The 19,255-nt window shown below is 36.1% G+C and overlaps 3 protein-coding genes across 4 annotated transcripts; all 3 read left to right on the forward strand.

Moving 5' to 3' along the window:
• Positions 1-2,387: 2,387 nt before the first annotated feature.
• On the forward strand, positions 2,388-8,430 carry LOC110610075 (translation initiation factor IF-2). The gene is made up of 8 exons (XM_043954385.1): positions 2,388-2,414; positions 3,032-3,182; positions 3,345-3,408; positions 4,571-4,584; positions 5,620-5,963; positions 6,422-7,465; positions 7,618-7,767; positions 7,923-8,430. The coding sequence occupies exons 1-8, from the start codon at positions 2,388-2,390 to the stop codon at positions 8,355-8,357; spliced, it is 2,229 nt and encodes a 742-aa protein (XP_043810320.1). The 3' UTR covers positions 8,358-8,430.
• Positions 8,431-9,464: 1,034 nt separating this feature from the next.
• Positions 9,465-15,834, forward strand: LOC110608231 (ABC transporter C family member 10). 2 transcript variants are annotated; one of them, XM_021747442.2, is made up of 11 exons: positions 9,465-11,663; positions 11,869-12,189; positions 12,271-12,357; positions 12,431-13,018; positions 13,108-13,272; positions 13,787-14,081; positions 14,373-14,587; positions 14,669-14,974; positions 15,087-15,150; positions 15,223-15,462; positions 15,595-15,834. In XM_021747442.2, the coding sequence occupies exons 1-11, from the start codon at positions 9,501-9,503 to the stop codon at positions 15,714-15,716; spliced, it is 4,566 nt and encodes a 1,521-aa protein (XP_021603134.2). In that variant the 5' UTR covers positions 9,465-9,500; the 3' UTR covers positions 15,717-15,834. The 2 variants fall into 2 exon arrangements, 1 of the variants encoding a protein (XP_021603134.2); XR_006348897.1 differs by lacking the exons at positions 15,087-15,150; positions 15,223-15,462; positions 15,595-15,834 and adding an exon at positions 14,240-14,261 and having other exon boundaries at positions 14,669-14,811.
• Positions 15,835-17,176: 1,342 nt separating this feature from the next.
• LOC110609707 (6-phosphogluconate dehydrogenase, decarboxylating 3, chloroplastic) lies at positions 17,177-19,038 on the forward strand. Its single transcript, XM_021749482.2, has one exon. It carries the CDS (start codon positions 17,334-17,336, stop codon positions 18,819-18,821), a length of 1,488 nt encoding a protein of 495 aa, XP_021605174.1. The 5' UTR covers positions 17,177-17,333; the 3' UTR covers positions 18,822-19,038.
• Positions 19,039-19,255: the final 217 nt, after the last annotated feature.

Consider the following 19,255-nt stretch of genomic DNA (forward strand, 5'->3'; position numbering starts at 1 on the left):
GAATATAGTAAAATTAATTTATTACAAAAATAATTTAATTCTTTTAATTTTTTATATTCCATATTTTAAATTTATATGTAAAATAATATTTAATCAATAAAATATAGTAATTAATAGTAAGAATAAGATTGAATTATTGAATTTAATTAATAAAATATAAAAAATATGTATCATTAATTAAAATATATATGTATATACAATATTATTAGTTTATTTTCTTATAAATAGTATCATTATTTTATAAAGAAACAAAAAAATTATTTATATAAAATTTGTGACAAAAAATATTTATTTTATTTTATTTTAAGCCGGAATACAGCTCCTTGGATTTGTAATTTAAAAAAGCAATCAGGAGAGCTTGCTCTATACTAAACTCTTCGTTATTCTCTTTATAATTCGACCCTAAATTCAAAGCTTGTCGAGATGACTCGATCATGCTCGTCCCCAAACTTATCGCCATTGAGTTCTCTTGGGTAAGAGGCCGCATATCACAGGCCCAACATACTGTTTGATCTTTCCCAAGCTTGTATCTGTTTACAATTGAAAAAAAATAAAGAAAGAAAAAATAGGAGGAGATGAATTGCAAAGCTGATGCACCAATATGAAGTTCAACTACCACCTGCTAGCTTGGGTAATGAAGGATTCCAAGCTCATAATGTTAATGACTCGAAGAGTTGAAATTAGTGGGTGAGGCACGATTACGAATCAGAAAATTTGGTTTTTTTCTGAAATTCAATTGTGTTTTTTATTTTTTCCAAATATGTTTCAATTGTGTCCCAAGAGATACGAATGGCGATCTCTTCACAGAAATTCAAGAGGCGGGTTTATCGTTTGGGAGGAGAGAAACTAACTAAACGGAAGAATGAAGGAAAAAAAAAAGAGAAAAAGCATTTTAGGGATTTACATTATGTCTGTTTTATTTAATCACTAATTTTAACCTAAAATGACGTAAAATTGGATAGACTCATATACTGGACGAAATTAAAATTTAAGATGAAATATTGATATTTAAAACTAGGTGAATATATATATATATGGATACTTAACCAAAATATTTTTTATTGTAAATATCCAGTATTCCAAGGGTCTGAGTTCTTTTTGGATTAGAAAACAAATTAATGTAATTGTCCATATGCTTATTACGGAAGTTATTTTCCATGCCAATCTCAATATCTGAGAAGGCTCTTGGTTTTCTTAATTTTATTTTTGCTTATGTTTTAAAAATATTTTTCACTTATGAGGAAGACATATGAATGTGATTGGATAAGTTTTTTTGAATTGTTTGTTAATAAAAGATTAAGATTAAGTTTATTAAAAAATATATAACAAATTTTAACTTATAAATCAATTTAACCAAATCCTAGGTAAATGTAATGGTAAATAATCAAGCCTCTATATTTTGATAAGATATAAATTTTCACCATATTTATATATATTTTTTCAAAAATTAAACTCTTTAATTATTTTATAAAAATATTATTTAATTTATTTAAACAATATAAATAGTCAAAGTTGCTTTCAAAAAAAAATAGTCAAAGTTATAAAAAAAATAAAAATCATTAAAACTATAGAAATTAAATTGTATATAAATTAAAGATTAGCTGACATGTTTTTTTAACAGAATAATTATTAAAGAATTTAATTTTATAAAATATAAAAATATTGAATTAAATTTAAAAAAATAAGTAATTAAATTTATCAAAAATATTGACAACCTTGCAGGTAATCACGAGGACATGGGAAATCCCATTCATATTTATTTAGGATAACCTTAGAAACCAGCAGGACTTCTATTACTACTTGTAAAAGAGTTTCATCAGCAAGGGACAAGTCCCATAAAATCGCCACTCCCATATGGTATAAATATCCACTTTCTTAATAATTGGTACATCTTTTCTTGTGAAGAGCTATTTGAGGGTGCTGCATTCATCTATGAATTGCTATCACTCGACGGCCGCTGTATTCTGATTGGTACGTGTTTAATTTACTTTCGTTCTTTAACAATCGCTGGTTGTAGCATTCAATACTGTAAAAGTGTATATCAATTATATATCTTCTTCAATAAGAAGTTATGTTATGAGAATCTTGAATGTTGATTATAAGGCTCTTGAGGTTGAGAGAAAAGCTTGATTTGATTTCAGAAGATTAGTCAGTGAATACGGTAGACAGATTTATAGAAACTAGAAACGACTCTTTAGCATTGATTTATTTAAGTTATTGTACTAATTGACGTAAAATTATACTATGTGCATGCAAATATTTTAACCTTTGAGCGTATTGTTTTCTTGTATATATATTTCCTTTTTCTCTTTATAGTTCTTTTGCTCCCGTCTCTTAGTTGTTTTTTTTTTCTGCTTTGGGTTTTGTATAGTTAAAGAGACATATAAATGGCTTGGAGAGCAGCACAGAAAAGGGTAAGATATAATTTACCTTTTTATTTCTTTTGCTACTTGTGTTTGTACTTGAAGGATTTCCACCAAGCAGAAATTGAAACTTGAGCATTATGAAATTAGATTTCTTTTTTTTTTAAAAAAAAAATATTAACTGAGTTGATATTAGGATTCTGACTTCAATGGATCCCTAATTGCTACAGGAGATTTGGTTTTAATGGGTGATTCTTGGTTTTAGAAGCATCTTATATTTGTCTTGAGAATTATGTAGAAAATCAGTGTGTAGAAGAGTTGAAATAAAGACAGTTCTTAGCATTTCCTTACAGCTGGATTAGGACTAATGGTGTTTGTAGTTCTTTTTATTTCTTTTCTTTTCTTGTTTTCTTTTTAAGTACACTTTCCAAACTTTGAGCTTTATGTTGACAGAATAGATTTAGTTGTATACTTTTTGTTTTTCTATTTTCTTATTTCTGAGGCCAAGAATAAATGCCAGACAACTCCATTACTTTTATCTTTTCTATTTCAACCTGCAACCAAATGCTTACCGACTGATAATGATATTCTTAATAAACCACCTTCGTCACTTTTTCTCATTGATATGACATGTTTAATTAACCACTCATCACATTGCAAATCTGAAGATTACTCGTCTAAATATTTTGCAGTGTGCTCATGGTGATCTGGTTAGAGTCTGGACTTCACCATCACTAGGGCAAGCAGTGGGGTTAACTTCTAAAAGTAATCTTGAGGTTGCAGGAAAACTGGTTCCTGCTTCTGTTAGAGGCATACCAGGTAACTGAAAACACATTGATGTTTCCCATGCTTTTCCTTTATATCCTTGTCCTACCCCCCTCCCCACCCCCTGGTGCCGAATTCAACTCGTAGAAATCTTTGTTCCCAACTGTATGGCTTTCTTATCTTCACTTGCTCTGCTTCTCAAATTTTGTGATGCAGAGTTTTCTTTCAGCTCATTTTTCAGGGGGCATCACATTTTCTCTACGAAAGAATCCTTTATAAGGTACATTTATATATTTCTTATGGCCTTTGGTGTATTTTTTACTTTGTCCAAATAATGCTAGGTTTAGTTACCGTATGTTGTGAGAATAGAAAAGGAAGAAGCAAGTGGAAGCAAATCTCTTATAGTAAAAGAGAAAGAAAAATGAATAATTTATAAGTTAGGTGAAGCTTATTTTAAAGCCCTTGTCTAAGAGCATTTGCATTTTGGAGAAGACCACCGTAACGAGTCCAATCAAATTCCATTTAGAGTCCAATACTCTTTTCTTCGCGTGTAGACTTGGAGCGAACCCATAAAAAATTCTAACATTGTATCAAGAGCTCAAATGGCTCATAAAGATCTATAGTCCAACAATAATTTCTTATGAGTTGGGCCGGCAATTAGGGCAGAGCCACAAAAAAATATTCAAAATTTGAAATTCAAGGATGAAGACTCAGGTATATTGAAGACCAAGGCCCAAGACCTGAACCCTAAGAATGGAGGCTTAACGTGGAACATTCAGTTCAAATTGCTGAAAGCCTGTGGCCTCTGAGGTCTAGGGTTCAAGAAGAATACAAGTCCATATGAGAAAAAAAAGAAGAAAAACCTGAGCCCTCTTAAATTCAAATAACACAAGCGTAGATGAGCAAATGAATGGCAAGTCACAATTGGACAGTCGAGTTGAACATGAGGGGAGCGTTGGAGTAAACAAAAAGGAAAAGCAAGTGAGAGCAATCCCACATCCAAAAAAAAAGAAAGAAAAATGGATGATTTATAAGTTAGATGGAGCCTAATTCAAAATGACCAAGGGCATAGGGCACCGCAACAAGCCCAATCAAAAGGTCTAACACTCTTACCACATCGAGATTTGGACCAAGCCCGTCAGAAATTCCAACACTGTCTATCTTTGGTCCAAATAATGTTTCCCACTCTTTGTTCTACTCTTTGTCAGTGCATACATGTCAAGTGCATATTCACTATTTCACAATTGTAAAGTTAAAGCTAGACTGCTGTTCAGCGTTCAAAATATTCATAAAAGTGTAACTTTGTGCAACTTGACTTGTGAAAGTAAATGGCAACTGTCAGACCTTGAGCTGGTAGACTTGAGATGAAGTTGGGCCTTGATTTCAATGCAACTGAGAGTGTGCAGGGCGCACTTGATTGGCAAGGCTGCCTGCTTGGGCAGACTGGTGAGTTGGGGTGAAGTTGGGCCTTGAACTGGGAGTGTGCAGGGGCGCACTTGATTGGCAAGGCTGCCTGTTTGGGCAGGCTGGTATTCTGCTGGATGCAAGAGCTGAACTTCGGATGTCAATTCAGTCCATTATGTGAGGATGCTACTACAGTAGGGAGGGAAGTTGCTAAATGCAAAAGAGAGGCCTACAAACGTGGGGATGTCAATGTGAGGATGCTACTACGGTAGGGAGGGAAGTTGCTAAATGTAAAGGAGAGACCTACAAACGTTGCTAGAGAGGGAAGTTCCTAAATGCAAAGGAGAGGCCTACAAACGTGGAGAAGTGATGCTGGAGTGGGGCATATTCTCCCATGAGGGGTAGTGGGTAGGGATAGAAGTTGCTGAGTGATGCTGGAGTGGGGCAACATGAGGGGTAATGGGTAGTTATAACTCCCATAATGGATAGTGGTAGTTATAACTCCCATGATCAGTAGTGGGCTCGAACACTGTGAGAAGAGTTATGTGAGAGGTGTCTCTTGAATTGTTTCCTTTCAGTGAATGAAAGGTTGGAAAAGTTATTTCATGTAGTGTTGCACTTTGTTTGATTGAGAATCTGTGCCTTTCAAACCTCACTTTGTGAGAGCGTGTGACTGAGTCAAGGGGGATTTCTTGGTTGCCTAGCAGGTTTCTAAGTGATTATTGCCGCTGCTTGTGTTTTCACTTAAACCCCTGTGACAGCAACTATGGTTACTGTTTGATGGTTGAGGCTATTCCAATTGGAGTAAATTGTGAAACACTGTCTATCTTTGGTCCAAATAATGTTTCCCACTCTTTGTTCTACTCTCTGTCAGTGCGTACATGTCAAGTGCATATTCACTATTTGACAATTGTAAAGTTCATGCTAGACTGCTCTTCAGCGTTCAAAATATTCATAAAAGTGTAACTTTGTGCAACTTGACTTGTCAAAGTAAATGGCAACCATGGTTACTGTTTGATGGTTGAGGCTATTCCAATTGGAGTAAATTGTGACGTCAATAAATGTATTGCTTTGGAACCTAAATGTTTCTTTATATTGCTTAGGTGTTTTCATGCCACTCCTGAACTGTTGGCTAGAAGAAGAAATCATGATGAGCCAGTTGGTTTAAAGATCCGACCTAAAGGGAAGTTTAGGAAAAAGGACAGAAAGCCACCTATTGAAGCTCTGTATGTGGCTCCAGAACTGAAAAGAAATACCAAGTCTCTGCAAGATAAAACTCTGGACGTATTTGGTGGCATTACTATTGTTGAGCTTGCAAAGCGCACTGGTGAGTCCATTGCCACTCTGCAGGATATCCTTGTTAATGTTGGGGAAAAGCCTGGTTCAGAATTTGATCCTCTAAGCATTGACGTCGCAGAGCTGGTTGGAATGGTATTTTTCTTTCTTAGTTGCAAGACTTGTATCATGCTTCTCAATACAAGCTTAAAGATGACAGAAAAATGGAAATGTTCATTTTATATCCAGTTCTCAATTTTTTACCTGAAAGCAAATTTATGTGCCACAATATGCTGCCAAAGGAGCTAATCTGTTTTCTGTGGCATTTGATGATACGGTATCATTGTTTGACCAGTAACTGGCAGGCTGTTTGACACTTTATGTTGAATAAATTATGAAGCATGACTTTATTGTAGTGCAAGGATTATAAGCAGCAAATTTCTGTTGCTTTCAGATGCTAACCATAAAAGTGGCCTCTTTAGGATTACTGAGATGAGTTTTAGGCCACTGATTTCCTCTTTTTCTTTTGTCCCTTCCCCCCGAGATCACCCTGATCACTTCTGTTTCAGCTGCTTTGAAACTTAAAAGGGATTTATGCATATCAATTTATGCAGGAAGTTGGGATCAATGTCAGGAGGCAACACTCTAATGAAGGTGCAGTTATTCTTCCACGTCCTCCTGTTGTGACTGTCATGGGACATGTTGACCATGGTAAAACTTCACTTTTAGATGCTTTACGTCAAACATCAGTAGCAGCCAAAGAAGCTGGAGGGATAACTCAACATCTGGGTGCTTTTGTTGTTGGCATGCCATCAGGGTCATCAATCACATTCCTTGATACTCCTGGTCATGCAGCATTTAGTGCAATGAGAGCAAGAGGAGCAGCAGTGACAGATATAGTCGTGCTTGTTGTGGCTGCCGATGATGGGGTGATGCCTCAAACTCTTGAAGCCATGTCCCATGCTAAGGCAGCTAATGTACCAATTATAGTTGCAATTAATAAATGTGATAAACCTGCAGCCAATCCTGAGAGAGTTAAAATCCAGCTTGCCTCAGAGGGCTTGCAGCTGGAGGAGATGGGTGGCGATGTTCAAGTTGTTGAAGTTTCAGCTGTAAAGCATACTGGATTAGATGACTTGGAGGAGGCTTTACTTCTTCAGGCAGAGATTATGGACCTAAAAGCTCGTGTTGATGGCCCTGCTCAAGCTTATGTAGTAGAGGCTAGGCTTGACAAAGGACGTGGTCCATTGGCTACTGCAATAGTTAAGGCAGGGACTTTGGTTTGCGGACAGCATGTGGTTGTGGGTTCAGAGTGGGGCAGAATAAGAGCTATTAGAGATATGGTGGGGCAGTCGACTGATAGGGCTAAACCTGCAATGCCCATAGAGATTGAGGGACTTAAGGGGCTTCCTATGGCCGGTGATGATATTGTTGTTGTGGAATCTGAGGAGCGAGCTAGGATGCTTAGTGAAGGGAGGAAAAGGAAATTTGAGAAAGATAGGCTTTTGCGGATGATTGATGAAAGAACAGAAACCAAAGAAACATCAGATGACATGCCTGTGCGCAAGAGGATTGAAGTGCCAATAATTGTAAAAGCAGATGTGAGGGGAACTGTCCAAGCTGTCACAGATGCATTAAAGACTTTAAATAGTCCCCAGGTATGCCAAATGATGCAGCCATGTTGTTTGAATTAATCCTTCCTTCATTGTTGCTTTCATATGTGCTAATGCTTTAATGCAATTAATATTATCATTGTACCTGAAAATAATTAACTTCAATTTTCTAAACATGTTTTAAATTGTGCTGCCAGGTTTTTGTGAATATAGTCCATGTTGGTGTGGGGCCTATTTCTCATTCTGATGTGGACTTGGCACAAGCCTGTGGTGCATGTATAGTTGGGTTCAATGTGAAGACTCCACCTAGTTCTGTTAGTTTGGCTGCAACTCGAGCCAAGATAAAGGTACTGGCATGTTGTTAACTTTAAATCATTATGGGACAGATTTGTTTATGTTTTTTACCCTCCAGGGAATAATTTAAAAAAAAAAAAAAGGAAGTAACTTTCATGAGCATGGGTTGTTGATTTGTTATTTTTATTGATTAATTCAATGGATGTAGATAATGCAACACCGAGTGATCTATCACCTTTTGGAGGAAGCTGGCAACTTAATGGTGGACAAGGCCCCTGGAACTTGCGAGACCCAGGTAGCTGGGGAGGCTGAAGTGCTGAATATCTTTGAGCTCAAGGGGAGGAGCAAGTCTGTAGGAGCCGAAGTGAAGATTGCTGGCTGCAGGGTGATTGATGGCCATGTTAGCAAATCAGCAATCATGAGGCTTCTAAGGAGTGGGGAAGTTGTGTTTGAAGGATCTTGCACATCTCTCAAGAGAGAAAAGCAGGATGTGGAGAAAGTAGGGAAAGGAAATGAATGTGGACTTGTGCTTGGTGATTGTGATGATTTCCGGATTGGAGATGTCGTACAGTGCTTGGAACAAGTTGTTAGGAAACCAAAGTTCATTTCATCGGAGAGTGGTGCTGTTCGAATTGAGTGCTGATAGTGGTTTTGTGACCGAGAATTCATAAAAAAATTTTATCTTCTAGTTATATATAATGCCTGCATTTTAGTCCTGAGTTTTGGTTGATTTGCACATGTTTGCACATAATCAGTCTACTTTTATTTTTATGCAATTACTGATTTTTTAAATTTAAATAATATTAACTACAATCACATAAAAAAATATTTTTTAATTTGAATTAAACTTTAAATCGAATCTATATGAATTTAAATTATAAATTACATAAAAATTTTGTAATTTTTATTTTGACTTCACTACAATTTTATATATTTTATATATAAACTTGGTGGTAATATAAATCTTTGATATGACCCTTTGTGCTAATTTTAAGTCTTATTTAATTGAGGTAATTTAGTTAAAGAATTTAAAATTTTTTATAAGTGTAAAAATTATATAATAAAATAAGAAAATTAACTTATTTTTTTAAAATATAATTAAATTAACTATTTGAACTAAATAAAATCTTAGTATCCTCCAAGCCACATAGTTTTCCTTTGTCATATCAAATATTATTTGTTGTTCAACGAATTTTCAGACCTGCTAATATTATTTTGACATGGATGAAAGGTAAAAGAAAATTACATTTAATTAACATACTAAAATAATTTTTTTTTTAAAAGAATATTAGCTCTAACGACAATATTATATGATTTTCTGTCAAATTACAAATTACATTACTTCCTTTTTCTTTCCGTTTAAAATTATAAATACTTTTTTTTAAATAGTAATTATTAAAAACGTAAAATTTAATAATTTTAAGTACCATTTAACAATGGAGTAAATTGTTGATTTTTTTCGTCCTAAACCCTCAAAGGTTGAATCAAAGACAGATTCCTACCAAATCTTTTAATAAAAAATTGAAATGACTGTGATGTAATGCCCTAAAATAATCCCCACGCTTATCTTGCGATACTTTAAAAAGTACAAATTTGCAATTAATTACATAAAAAATTATTGTCCCTGTTTTGGAAAAAATGGATGGGTTTACATCACTAAACAGTCAAGGCACCATTTTCATCTTGCACTGCTCAAATTAAGAGCATGGACAACTCCATATACTTCCACCACTAAATTCTTGAGGTAAGAACAAGCAAAGCCCAAGCTATATATACACGTTGTTTGATGCTTACTCTGATATGGTTCTTTTGCTTGAATATGAGTATTAAAAATTTGATATTTTTTAGTGATTTTCCCTTTGAGATTTGCAGATTTCTCAAGCTGTTGAGAAACAGCATGGAGAAAGGTTTTTGGAATGTATTCTGTAATGGTTCTGAATGTTCTACTGATGGAAAATGTGCTTCAGGATTTTACGAATTAATAAACCCATATTCGTGTATCAACCACACTGTCATTATTTCTGTTGATATTCTAATTCTGTTGATCTCCATATATAAATTAATGTCAAGGAAGACTGTTGAAGCTCCATCTCAGTCTCTACGTTTCTCTCCATTGCTATGTGTTTCAGCCATCTTCAATGGATTTCTGGGTTTGGTTTACTTGGGTTTGGGAATATGGATTATTGTTGAGAAACTAGTTAAAGATCATAGCGTTGTGTTGATGCATGGATGGCCAGTAATGTTATTCCAGGGATTCACATGGTTGCTGCTGAATCTAATAGTAAGCCAACAGAAACTGTTTCTTCCACATGCTGGAGCTGTGAAGTTTTGTTCGATTATCGCCTTCTTGTTGTCTGGATTTATCGGCATTTTATCTCTTTGGGAAGCTATTATGGATAAAGCTCTGTGGGTTCAGCTGATTTTGGAATTTCTTTCCTTTACTGGAGCTATGCTGTTTATCTTTTGTTGTTTCAAAGGACACACTTATTCAAGCACCGATTCAGGCAACGACAACGACGCTTCCTACAAACCATTGCCAAGTAAGGAAGCAAATGCTACTGATGAAATGAGTTCAAATGAGAATGTTACTCCTTTTGCCAAATCTGGACTTTTTAGTCAATTGTCATTTTGGTGGTTAAATCCATTGATGAAGAAGGGCAAGGAGAAAATACTTGATGATGCAGATATTCCAGTACTAAGGCAGGCAGATCAAGCAAAGACTTGCTACTTGGCGTATTTGAAGCAAATGAGAAGGCAGAAAAACAAAGGGTCATCGGAGTCCCCTTCAGTTCTGTCAGTGATAATTTCTTTGCACCGGAGAGAAATTTTAATCTCAGGATTATTCGCATTAATCAGGGTGCTCATCAGGTCTTCTAGCCCTCTATTTTTAAAAGCCTTCATCGAGGTTTTTCAAGGCAATAAAGCTCTTAGCTATGAAAGTTATGCACTAACGGTTGGACTATTTCTGGCAAAATGCTTAGAGTCTCTATCAGAAAGACAGTGGCACTTCCGAACTAGGCTTATTGGGATCCAAGTGAGATCCATGTTATCTGCAGCTATCTATCAAAAGCAACTACGACTCTCCAATGCTGCAAAGGTAACTTATTCTTCTGGTGAAGTTGTGCACTATGTTACTGCTGATGCTTATAGAATTGGAGAGTTCCCTTATTGGTTTCATCAGATATGGACAACAAGTGTTCAGTTGTGTCTCACCTTAGCTATCGTCTACTATACTGTAGGGTTGGCAACTGTTGCATTTGTTATTGCCATGATAGTTGTTGTGCTTGCAGGCTATCCATTCATTAAGTTTCAGGTTAAGTATCACAGAAAGCTCATGGCAGCTCAAGATAAGATGTTGATGGCCATCACAGAGGCACTTGCAAATATGAAGATCTTGAAGTTATATGCTTGGGAGACGCATTTCAAGAATCATATAGATGGTGTAAGAAAAGAAGAAACGCAGTGGATATCAGGCGTCCTGATGCAGAAAGCTTATCATCTGATTTTATTTTGGTCATATCCTGTTCATGTTCCAGCTATAACTTTCTGGATATGCTACTTCCTTGGAATACCACTCTCTGCTAGTAGCGTATTCACATTTATGTCAAGTTTGCAAAATGTACAGGAACCAATTAGGGTTATCCCTGATGTTGTGGGAATTTTCATTGAAGCAAAGGTGTCATTAGATCGGATTGTCAAGTTTCTTGAAGCACCAGAATTGAACAAAAATGCAAGAAAGAAGTTCAGCAGCAAAGAGCTCAATCAGTCCATTTTTATCAGGGCTACTGAAATCTCATGGGAAACTGATTTGTCCACAAAGGCTACGTTAAGGAACATAAATTTGGTGGTTAAAGCGGGAGAAAAGGTGGCTATCTGCGGGGAGGTTGGCTCTGGAAAATCAACCCTTTTAGCTGCAGTGCTTGGTGAAGTTTCAAAAGTTGATGGAACAGTAAGTGCACAAGATAAGATTAATTTTACATTTCCTTTCTGACTTGTACATAAGAAATTTGTTGATAGATATTTCAGTTGATGGAATAGGAAAACTATTTATATGAATTGCTTCCAAAGTCTTTGCATCCTAAACTTGTATCGACCATCAAGGAGTCCATAAAAAGAAAACTCTTACTGAAAGCTTTTAAGTCTGCATTTTGCAGGTTCAAGTTTATGGAAAGATAGCATATGTTTCTCAGACTGCATGGATCCAAAGTGGAACTATACAAGAAAATATTCTGTTTGGCTCTGAAATGGATCCAATTAGATACCATGATGTGCTAAAGAGGTGTTCTCTGGTGAAGGACCTTGAGATGCTTCCTTATGGGGATCTCACTCAGATTGGAGAAAGAGGTGTCAATCTGAGCGGTGGACAGAAACAGCGGATTCAACTTGCACGTTCGCTGTATCAAGATGCAGACATCTATCTCTTGGATGATCCGTTTAGTGCTGTTGATGCACACACAGCAACCAGCCTATTTAATGTAGAGCAGCTTTCATCTCTATTCAATCTGATTTTCTGATGATCTGATTATTTTACTCACTGAAAAACTTGAATGTTTCAGGAATATGTGTTAAGTGCTTTGTCTCAAAAGACAGTTTTACTTGTGACCCACCAAGTGGACTTCCTTCCAGCTTTTAACTATATTTTGGTTAGCAGCTATCCCTCCATTGTTCTTCTTGAGTTGTAAACTAGGCTTACACATAATATCATGTTCTTGACAGTTAATGTCTGCAGGAAAAATCAAAAGAGAAGCTAATTATGATCAGCTTTTTGCTTCCAGTAAAGAATTCCAAGACCTCGTCAAGGCACACAAGAACATAGTTGGTTATGAAAGCCAGGTTGATCATCCTTCTCAAAGAAGTGCTACTACTGCCAAAGGTGAAATCCAAGAGATTCATGTTAAAGAACAGTTAATAGAATCTTTAGGTGATCAATTGATTAAGCAAGAAGAAAAAGAGACAGGAGACGCTGGTTTCAAGCCCTACTTACAATACTTGAGTCATGGCAAGGGCTTTCTGTACTTCTGTTTGTCAAACATATCCCACATAATGTTTGTGCTTGGGCAAATGGCACAAAACTATTGGTTCGCTGCCAATATCCAGAATACTCGTGTTAGCAGAATTCTCTTGCTTGGAGTTTATACAATAATCGGTTGTGTTGTCGAAATCTTCTTGCTCTTCAGATTCTTCCCCATAGTTCTATTAGGTTGTGGAGCATCAAAATCTATTTTTTCTACACTGCTATCCTCTATTTTCCGAGCACCAATTTCCTTTTATGACTCAACGCCTTTAGGAAGGATCCTCAGTCGAGTAAGAAACAAGAAAGTATAGTTATGTTCTCATGCTAAAAATAATAATAAGAATAATAATGGGACTCACTTGTGCTTTTGTTCTTGTAGGTATCATCAGATTTGAGCATTATTGACCTTGACGTGGCTTTCAAAATATCCTTCACTTTAGGCACAACCATCATTGCATGCTCCAACTTTGCAGTATTGATTCTTCTTACGTGGCCAGTCGTATTTGTCATCATTCCCATAATTTATTTAAGTATCCGCTTGCAGGTACGACAAGCATCAACACCTGGAAAATTTGTTGTTTGTACCTGTTCTTCCAATTGTTCATTTAAGTATAATCTTGGAGGAATTGAATTTATTATGGTTCTCTGACAAAGAATGAAAAGATCGTCTACGTGACTAGACTGAATGAGCAACTGCATTCCCCAGCTAAGTTTTTGGTAACAGAGCCTATTACTGTTTAAAGATTCTATTGAACTGGAGTCCTGGGAAGAGAAGCCCGGGCTCCAGAAAGAATTAACACGTTTTTACAGAGTGGCTTAAACATGCAATATTTAGTTTGCAAGTCTGAAACTCTTACCATTCCATTAATAATAGCCATTCTGCCTCAGCTATTGATGCTGTGAGCATTAAGTACATCGTCATGCTTGTTTAAGTACTCCATTGGTACTTAGCAGTATCTATTGCTTCCACATACATCAGTGCCTTCCTCATTATGATTTCTTAGAAGCACAAATTTTGAGAGACAACTTTCCCTGTTTGCTTTTATTTTTAACAATAGGGATGCTATTTCGCTTCTACAAAAGAGTTGATGAGAATCAATGGCACAACTAAGTCCTCAGTTGCAAGCCACCTTGCTGAATCAATTGCAGGAGCCATGACAATCAGAGCTTTTGGGCAGGAAGAAAGATTCTTCTCAAAAAATCTGGACCTTATTGACAGAAATGCAAGCCCGTATTTCCATAACTTTTCTGCAAGTGAGTGGTTGATCCTACGTCTGGAGTTGCTAAGTGCAATTGTTCTCTCATGTAGTACATTTGCCATGGCTTTGCTCCATCTTGGAGCTTCTGACTCAGGTAAGTGATCAGTCTCTAGTCATTTTTCTCATAATGTCAAAATATTTATTGTTCTTTTACATGTCTGGGGGACGTTGTGCTCTTCACTGTAAGTGACTTTTTTTACTTTATCTTTCATACATGCATGTTTCCTAGAACTGACAAATTAAACTCCCCAGGCCAGCAGCTGTATAGACCTTGGTATAAAAAAATTACTATTCAACTTGATTTATTTCAATTATATCTTGCAGCCTCCATGTTTCTTTGCATAGTTTTCTAACAGGAACTGGGTTTTTGATAATTTGATGTCAGGGTTTATTGGAATGAACCTGTCATATGGCCTTTCATTGAATATACTCCTCGTCATGTCCATACAGTCCCAATGCATGCTTTCAAATTTAATTATTTCTGTAGAAAGGCTGGAACAATATATGCATATTCCCAGTGAAGCTCCAGAAGTAATAGAGAGTAATCGACCTGAGCCTAATTGGCCTGCCTTTGGTAAAGTGGAAATATGCAATCTGAAGGTAAACATTGAAAGCAAGCATGCCTTTATATTCACAGCATCAAAGAAGTATGACAAGTTATAACTGAATGACTTGAAGCAGGTTAGATATCGACCAAATGCACCACAAGTCCTTCAGGGGATAAACTGCACAATTGAAGGAGGTCAGAAAATTGGGATAGTTGGCAGAACTGGAAGTGGGAAGACAACTCTCATCAGTGCATTGTTTCGTCTGGTTGAGCCTACAGAGGGAAAAATAATGATAGATGACCTTAACATTTCGACAATTGGACTTCATGACCTGAGATCTCATGTTGCAATTATCCCACAAGATCCAACACTCTTTGTTGGTTCTGTGAGATACAATCTAGACCCCTTATCAAAGCATACGGATCAAGAAATATGGGAGGTAAGGCTTCCCCTATGTTCTTCCTCTGCAAGAACAACAGAATGCTTGAAGTATGTCAACGGACAGACATTTTATTTTCCTAACCTATTTTGTTGTGATGAATGTGCGAAAGGTTCTTGAAAAATGTCATCTACGAGCAACCATTCAAGAAAAAGGAGAGGGGCTGAACTCCCTAGGTGAGAATTGTAGTACGAAGAACACATTTTTTTCACTTGCTCATCACATTAACATCCATATCTTAAATGTAGTTGCACAAGATGGATCCAACTGGAGTTTGGGACAGCGGCAATTGTTTTGTCTGGGACGTGCATTGGTAAAAAGAAGCAGGATACTAGTGCTTGATGAAGCAACTGCATCCCTCGACAACGCAACAGATTCCATCATTCAGAAAACCATAAGAACAGAGTTCGCAGACTGCACTGTATTAACTGTGGCTCACAGAATACCAACAGTGATGGACTGCGACATGGTGCTTGCCATTAGTGATGGTGAGAAACATATACGTCCCCTATATCACTTGCACTTATTTGTTAATTAGGTTCAGAATTTTCATAAATTTTCCTGACAGGGCATGGCAGAGAACCTATCAAATAATAGAAAAGTGTTTTTTAATTGAATAGGGAAATTGGCGGAGTATGATGAGCCATTGAAGCTGATGAATAAGGAGGGGTCGCTCTTTGGGCAGCTTGTGAAGGAATATTGGTCTCGAACTACAAACAGCAGCAGCCGCTCACAAGATTGATAACTACGCTTGGTAGCTGTAGAAAACGATATTGCACCTTATTTTATGATATGACGCTTTCCCCTGAGATTAAAATATTATGTCATCTTTCTAATAATAAAATTACTTATTCAAAGCATCACAGATTTCTTCTCTCTCGTTTTTTTTTTTAAAATTTTAAAAACAATTTTCAACTTATAATCTTATTATGGTTGTACGTTGAAGGATGACTTATAAAATTAAAAATAGAAAAAATTACTTTTTAATCCCTGAAATATAGTATAATTAACGAATTCGTCTCTATATTTTTAAAATTTAACACTTTCATTCTTAAAATTTAATTTCGTCAAAATTAGAGGTCTCTTGCCGTTAGTGATAGAAAAAATAATCGAACTACTTTTTTAAAATTCAACACTTTAGTTCCTGAAATTTAATTTCTACAAATTTATTGGTCCTTCTTTTAAAGAATTAAAGAAAAAAAAATATTTTCATCTTAAGATATTATATAATTAACAAATTTATCTTTCTATTTTTTAAATTCAATACTTTAATTCTTAAAATTTAATTTCGTCAAAATTTAAATAATAAAATCTCAAACTCAATTACTATAAATAAATAAAAATTTCAATAAATTTAAGATTTAAATTCAGTTAAAATAATAAAAATTAAAATATATAAAATTTAAATTATTAAAAATAAAAAGTTAAAACTCAATAAAAATTATTTTTGTGATGCCGTGACCATTCACTGTGGATCACTATTTGTCATTTAAAAATTTCATTAAAATATCTATGATATTTTAAAAGGTCTACTAATTAATTTTTTTCATTAATTTTAATTGTTATGTATTATTATAAAAAAAATTTAAAACATTTTTTATATAAAAAAATTAATACTTTTTAATAATTTAAGGAATCAATTAATAATTTTTTGAAATTATAGAAAATAAATAATAAAATTTTTAGTGATAAAATTAGTAAAAAAATTAACTAATGAATTTTTTAAAATATTAAAAATATTTTAATATATTTTTTAAAATTAAGAGATTAAATAATATTTTTTTATATTATAAAAATTATTTTTTAATAAAAAATTCTTAAATTTAATTAGAATTAAACTTTAAAAATATTTTTAAAAAAGAAATATTAATTTTGAAAATAAAAAAAATAAATTTATTAATTATATTATATTTTAAAAACTAAAAAATAATTTTTTCATATGAATTTGTAGGATCACCACGTGGGCCAGCCAGCCAGTTGGCAAAAAACAAATAATTGGAAAGTAGGAGCATTCCAAATGAGACGACGGTTTTTGTCCGTATATGCGATTTTGTTGGGCGTGATTTTTTTGAAAATGTTCTCTTTTGAGTCCAGTCTGACCATCTAAAACGCCGTCGTATATACATTTACAGTCTTACCCTTAGGAGTCATCGACGGTCACGGCACCCTCTGGTTGGTAGTTAAGCCACTCCGCACTCTTCACACTCCTCTCTGCCCTTTCAGCATCTCGACTAGTCCGCTACTTTCATTTCTCCTCTTTGCCAATCCTAATTATATATCTACTTCTCTTCCTCCGCCAACCTCGATCCCTCCTCTCTCTCTCTCTCTCTCTGCGAAAACCCACTTCCCTTCTTTACCTATGGAGGCCTCTATAGCTCTCTCTCGCATAGGCCTTGCTGGCCTCGCTGTCATGGGTCAGAATCTGGCCCTCAATATCGCCGAGAAGGGCTTCCCCATCTCCGTCTACAACCGAACTGCCTCCAAGGTTGATGAGACAATCCAACGCGCCCACAACGAGGGACCTTTCCCTTTATCTGGTCACTACTCTCCTCGTGATTTCGTTCTTTCTATTCAACGGCCTAGATCTGTCATCATCCTGGTCAAAGCCGGTGCCCCTGTTGACCAGACCATCTCCGCTTTGTCGGAGCACATGGAGGCCGGCGATTGTATCATTGATGGTGGTAACGAATGGTATCAGAATACTGAGCGCCGAATCCACGAAGTTAAAGAAAGGGGCATTCTTTATTTGGGTATGGGAGTGTCTGGCGGCGAGGAAGGTGCCCGTTACGGTCCTTCTCTGATGCCTGGTGGGTCTTTTGAAGCTTATAATAATATTAAGGATATATTGCAGAAAGTAGCTGCCCAGGTAGAAGATGGGCCGTGTGTCACTTATATTGGTGAAGGGGGTTCCGGGAATTTTGTTAAGATGGTGCATAATGGGATAGAGTATGGTGATATGCAGCTGATTTCGGAGGCCTACGATGTGTTAAAGAATGTGGGCGGATTGTCCAACGCGGAGTTGGCGGAGATTTTCGCGGAGTGGAACAGGGGAGAGCTAGAGAGCTTTCTGATTGAGATTACATCGGATATCTTCAGGGTTAAGGATGAGCATGGTGAGGGGGAATTGGTTGATAAGATTTTGGATAAGACCGGAATGAAAGGAACTGGGAAATGGACCGTGCAGCAAGCTGCAGAGCTTTCTGTTGCGGCACCAACCATTGCAGCTTCTTTGGATTGTAGGTACTTGAGTGGATTGAAAGAGGAGAGAGAAAGCGCTGCCGAGGCTTTGAAGGAGGCTGGATTAAAGGAGGAAGTGGTGGCTGTTAAGAGTGGTATTGATAAGAAGAGATTGATTGATGATGTGAGGCAAGCATTGTATGCTTCCAAGATTTGTAGTTACGCCCAAGGGATGAACCTTTTGAGGGCCAAGAGTAATGAGAAAGGATGGAATTTGAATTTGGGGGAGTTGGCCAGGATTTGGAAAGGTGGTTGTATTATAAGAGCAGTATTTTTGGATAGGATTAAGAAGGCATATCAGAGGAATCCCAATTTGGCTAGCTTAGTTGTGGACCCTGAATTTGCTAGAGAGATGGTGCAGAGGCAGGCAGCATGGAGAAGAGTTGTGGGTCTGGCTATTTCAGCTGGAATTAGCACACCAGGAATGTGTGCCAGTCTTGCTTACTTTGATACCTATAGGCGCGCTAGGCTACCTGCAAATCTCGTTCAGGCCCAGAGGGACTTGTTTGGAGCTCATACTTATGAAAGGATTGATCGCCCAGGGTCATTCCATACTGAGTGGACAAAACTTGCTCGCAAGAGCAATGCTGGTGTTGGTGCTTTCAACTGAGTTTTTCATGGCTTGGTTGCTTCTATATTTCTCTTTGGTGTTGATTATGTTTCTTTTTGAATTAGGGTTGTATGTCTCATTAAAAATTCTCTTGCCTAGGCGGAGCAATGATTGGTTAACCTCAGTTTTTACTTTTAATAAGAAATGCATGCCTTTTGGCATCTATAAGATGTTCTTCCCTTTGAATTAAACTGGAAAGAGTTTCTTTTTTCTTTTATTTCTAGTCCTTTGCAGCTTCTCAATAATTTTTCCATCTCTTAAGAGGTTATTTCAGCTTGAGATGCATCTTCCATACTTATGTAGTCCTGTAATATGCTTAATAGGCAAATATGTCAAGAGATTTGTTGTAACTTGCAAACCCAATTTGTGTTAAGGGGGGAAAAAGATTGGCTTTATCAGAATTTAAGTCTTGCTGGTTGATCGTTCCTGTAGAA

This window comes from Manihot esculenta, chromosome 2 (assembly GCF_001659605.2).
Source record: "Manihot esculenta cultivar AM560-2 chromosome 2, M.esculenta_v8, whole genome shotgun sequence".
Lineage (NCBI taxonomy): Eukaryota > Viridiplantae > Streptophyta > Magnoliopsida > Malpighiales > Euphorbiaceae > Manihot > Manihot esculenta.

What these genes read in the sequence shown, in the direction of transcription:
- LOC110608231 (XM_021747442.2), top strand. Translation starts at nt 9,501, where the DNA reads ATGCTTACTCTGATATGGTTCTTTTGCTTGAATATGAGTATTAAAAAT. An exon ending in CAGCTTTTAACTATATTTTG is followed by an intron (nt 12,358 to 12,430) that starts GTTAGCAGCTAT and finishes TGTTCTTGACAG; the next exon opens with TTAATGTCTGCAGGAAAAAT. An exon ending in TGGAAATATGCAATCTGAAG is followed by an intron (nt 14,588 to 14,668) that starts GTAAACATTGAA and finishes GACTTGAAGCAG; the next exon opens with GTTAGATATCGACCAAATGC.
- LOC110609707 (XM_021749482.2), top strand. Translation starts at nt 17,334, where the DNA reads ATGGAGGCCTCTATAGCTCTCTCTCGCATAGGCCTTGCTGGCCTCGCT.
- LOC110610075 (XM_043954385.1), top strand. Translation starts at nt 2,388, where the DNA reads ATGGCTTGGAGAGCAGCACAGAAAAGG. An exon ending in GGAGAGCAGCACAGAAAAGG is followed by an intron (nt 2,415 to 3,031) that starts GTAAGATATAAT and finishes GCAAATCTGAAG; the next exon opens with ATTACTCGTCTAAATATTTT. An exon ending in TTCTGTTAGAGGCATACCAG is followed by an intron (nt 3,183 to 3,344) that starts GTAACTGAAAAC and finishes TTTGTGATGCAG; the next exon opens with AGTTTTCTTTCAGCTCATTT.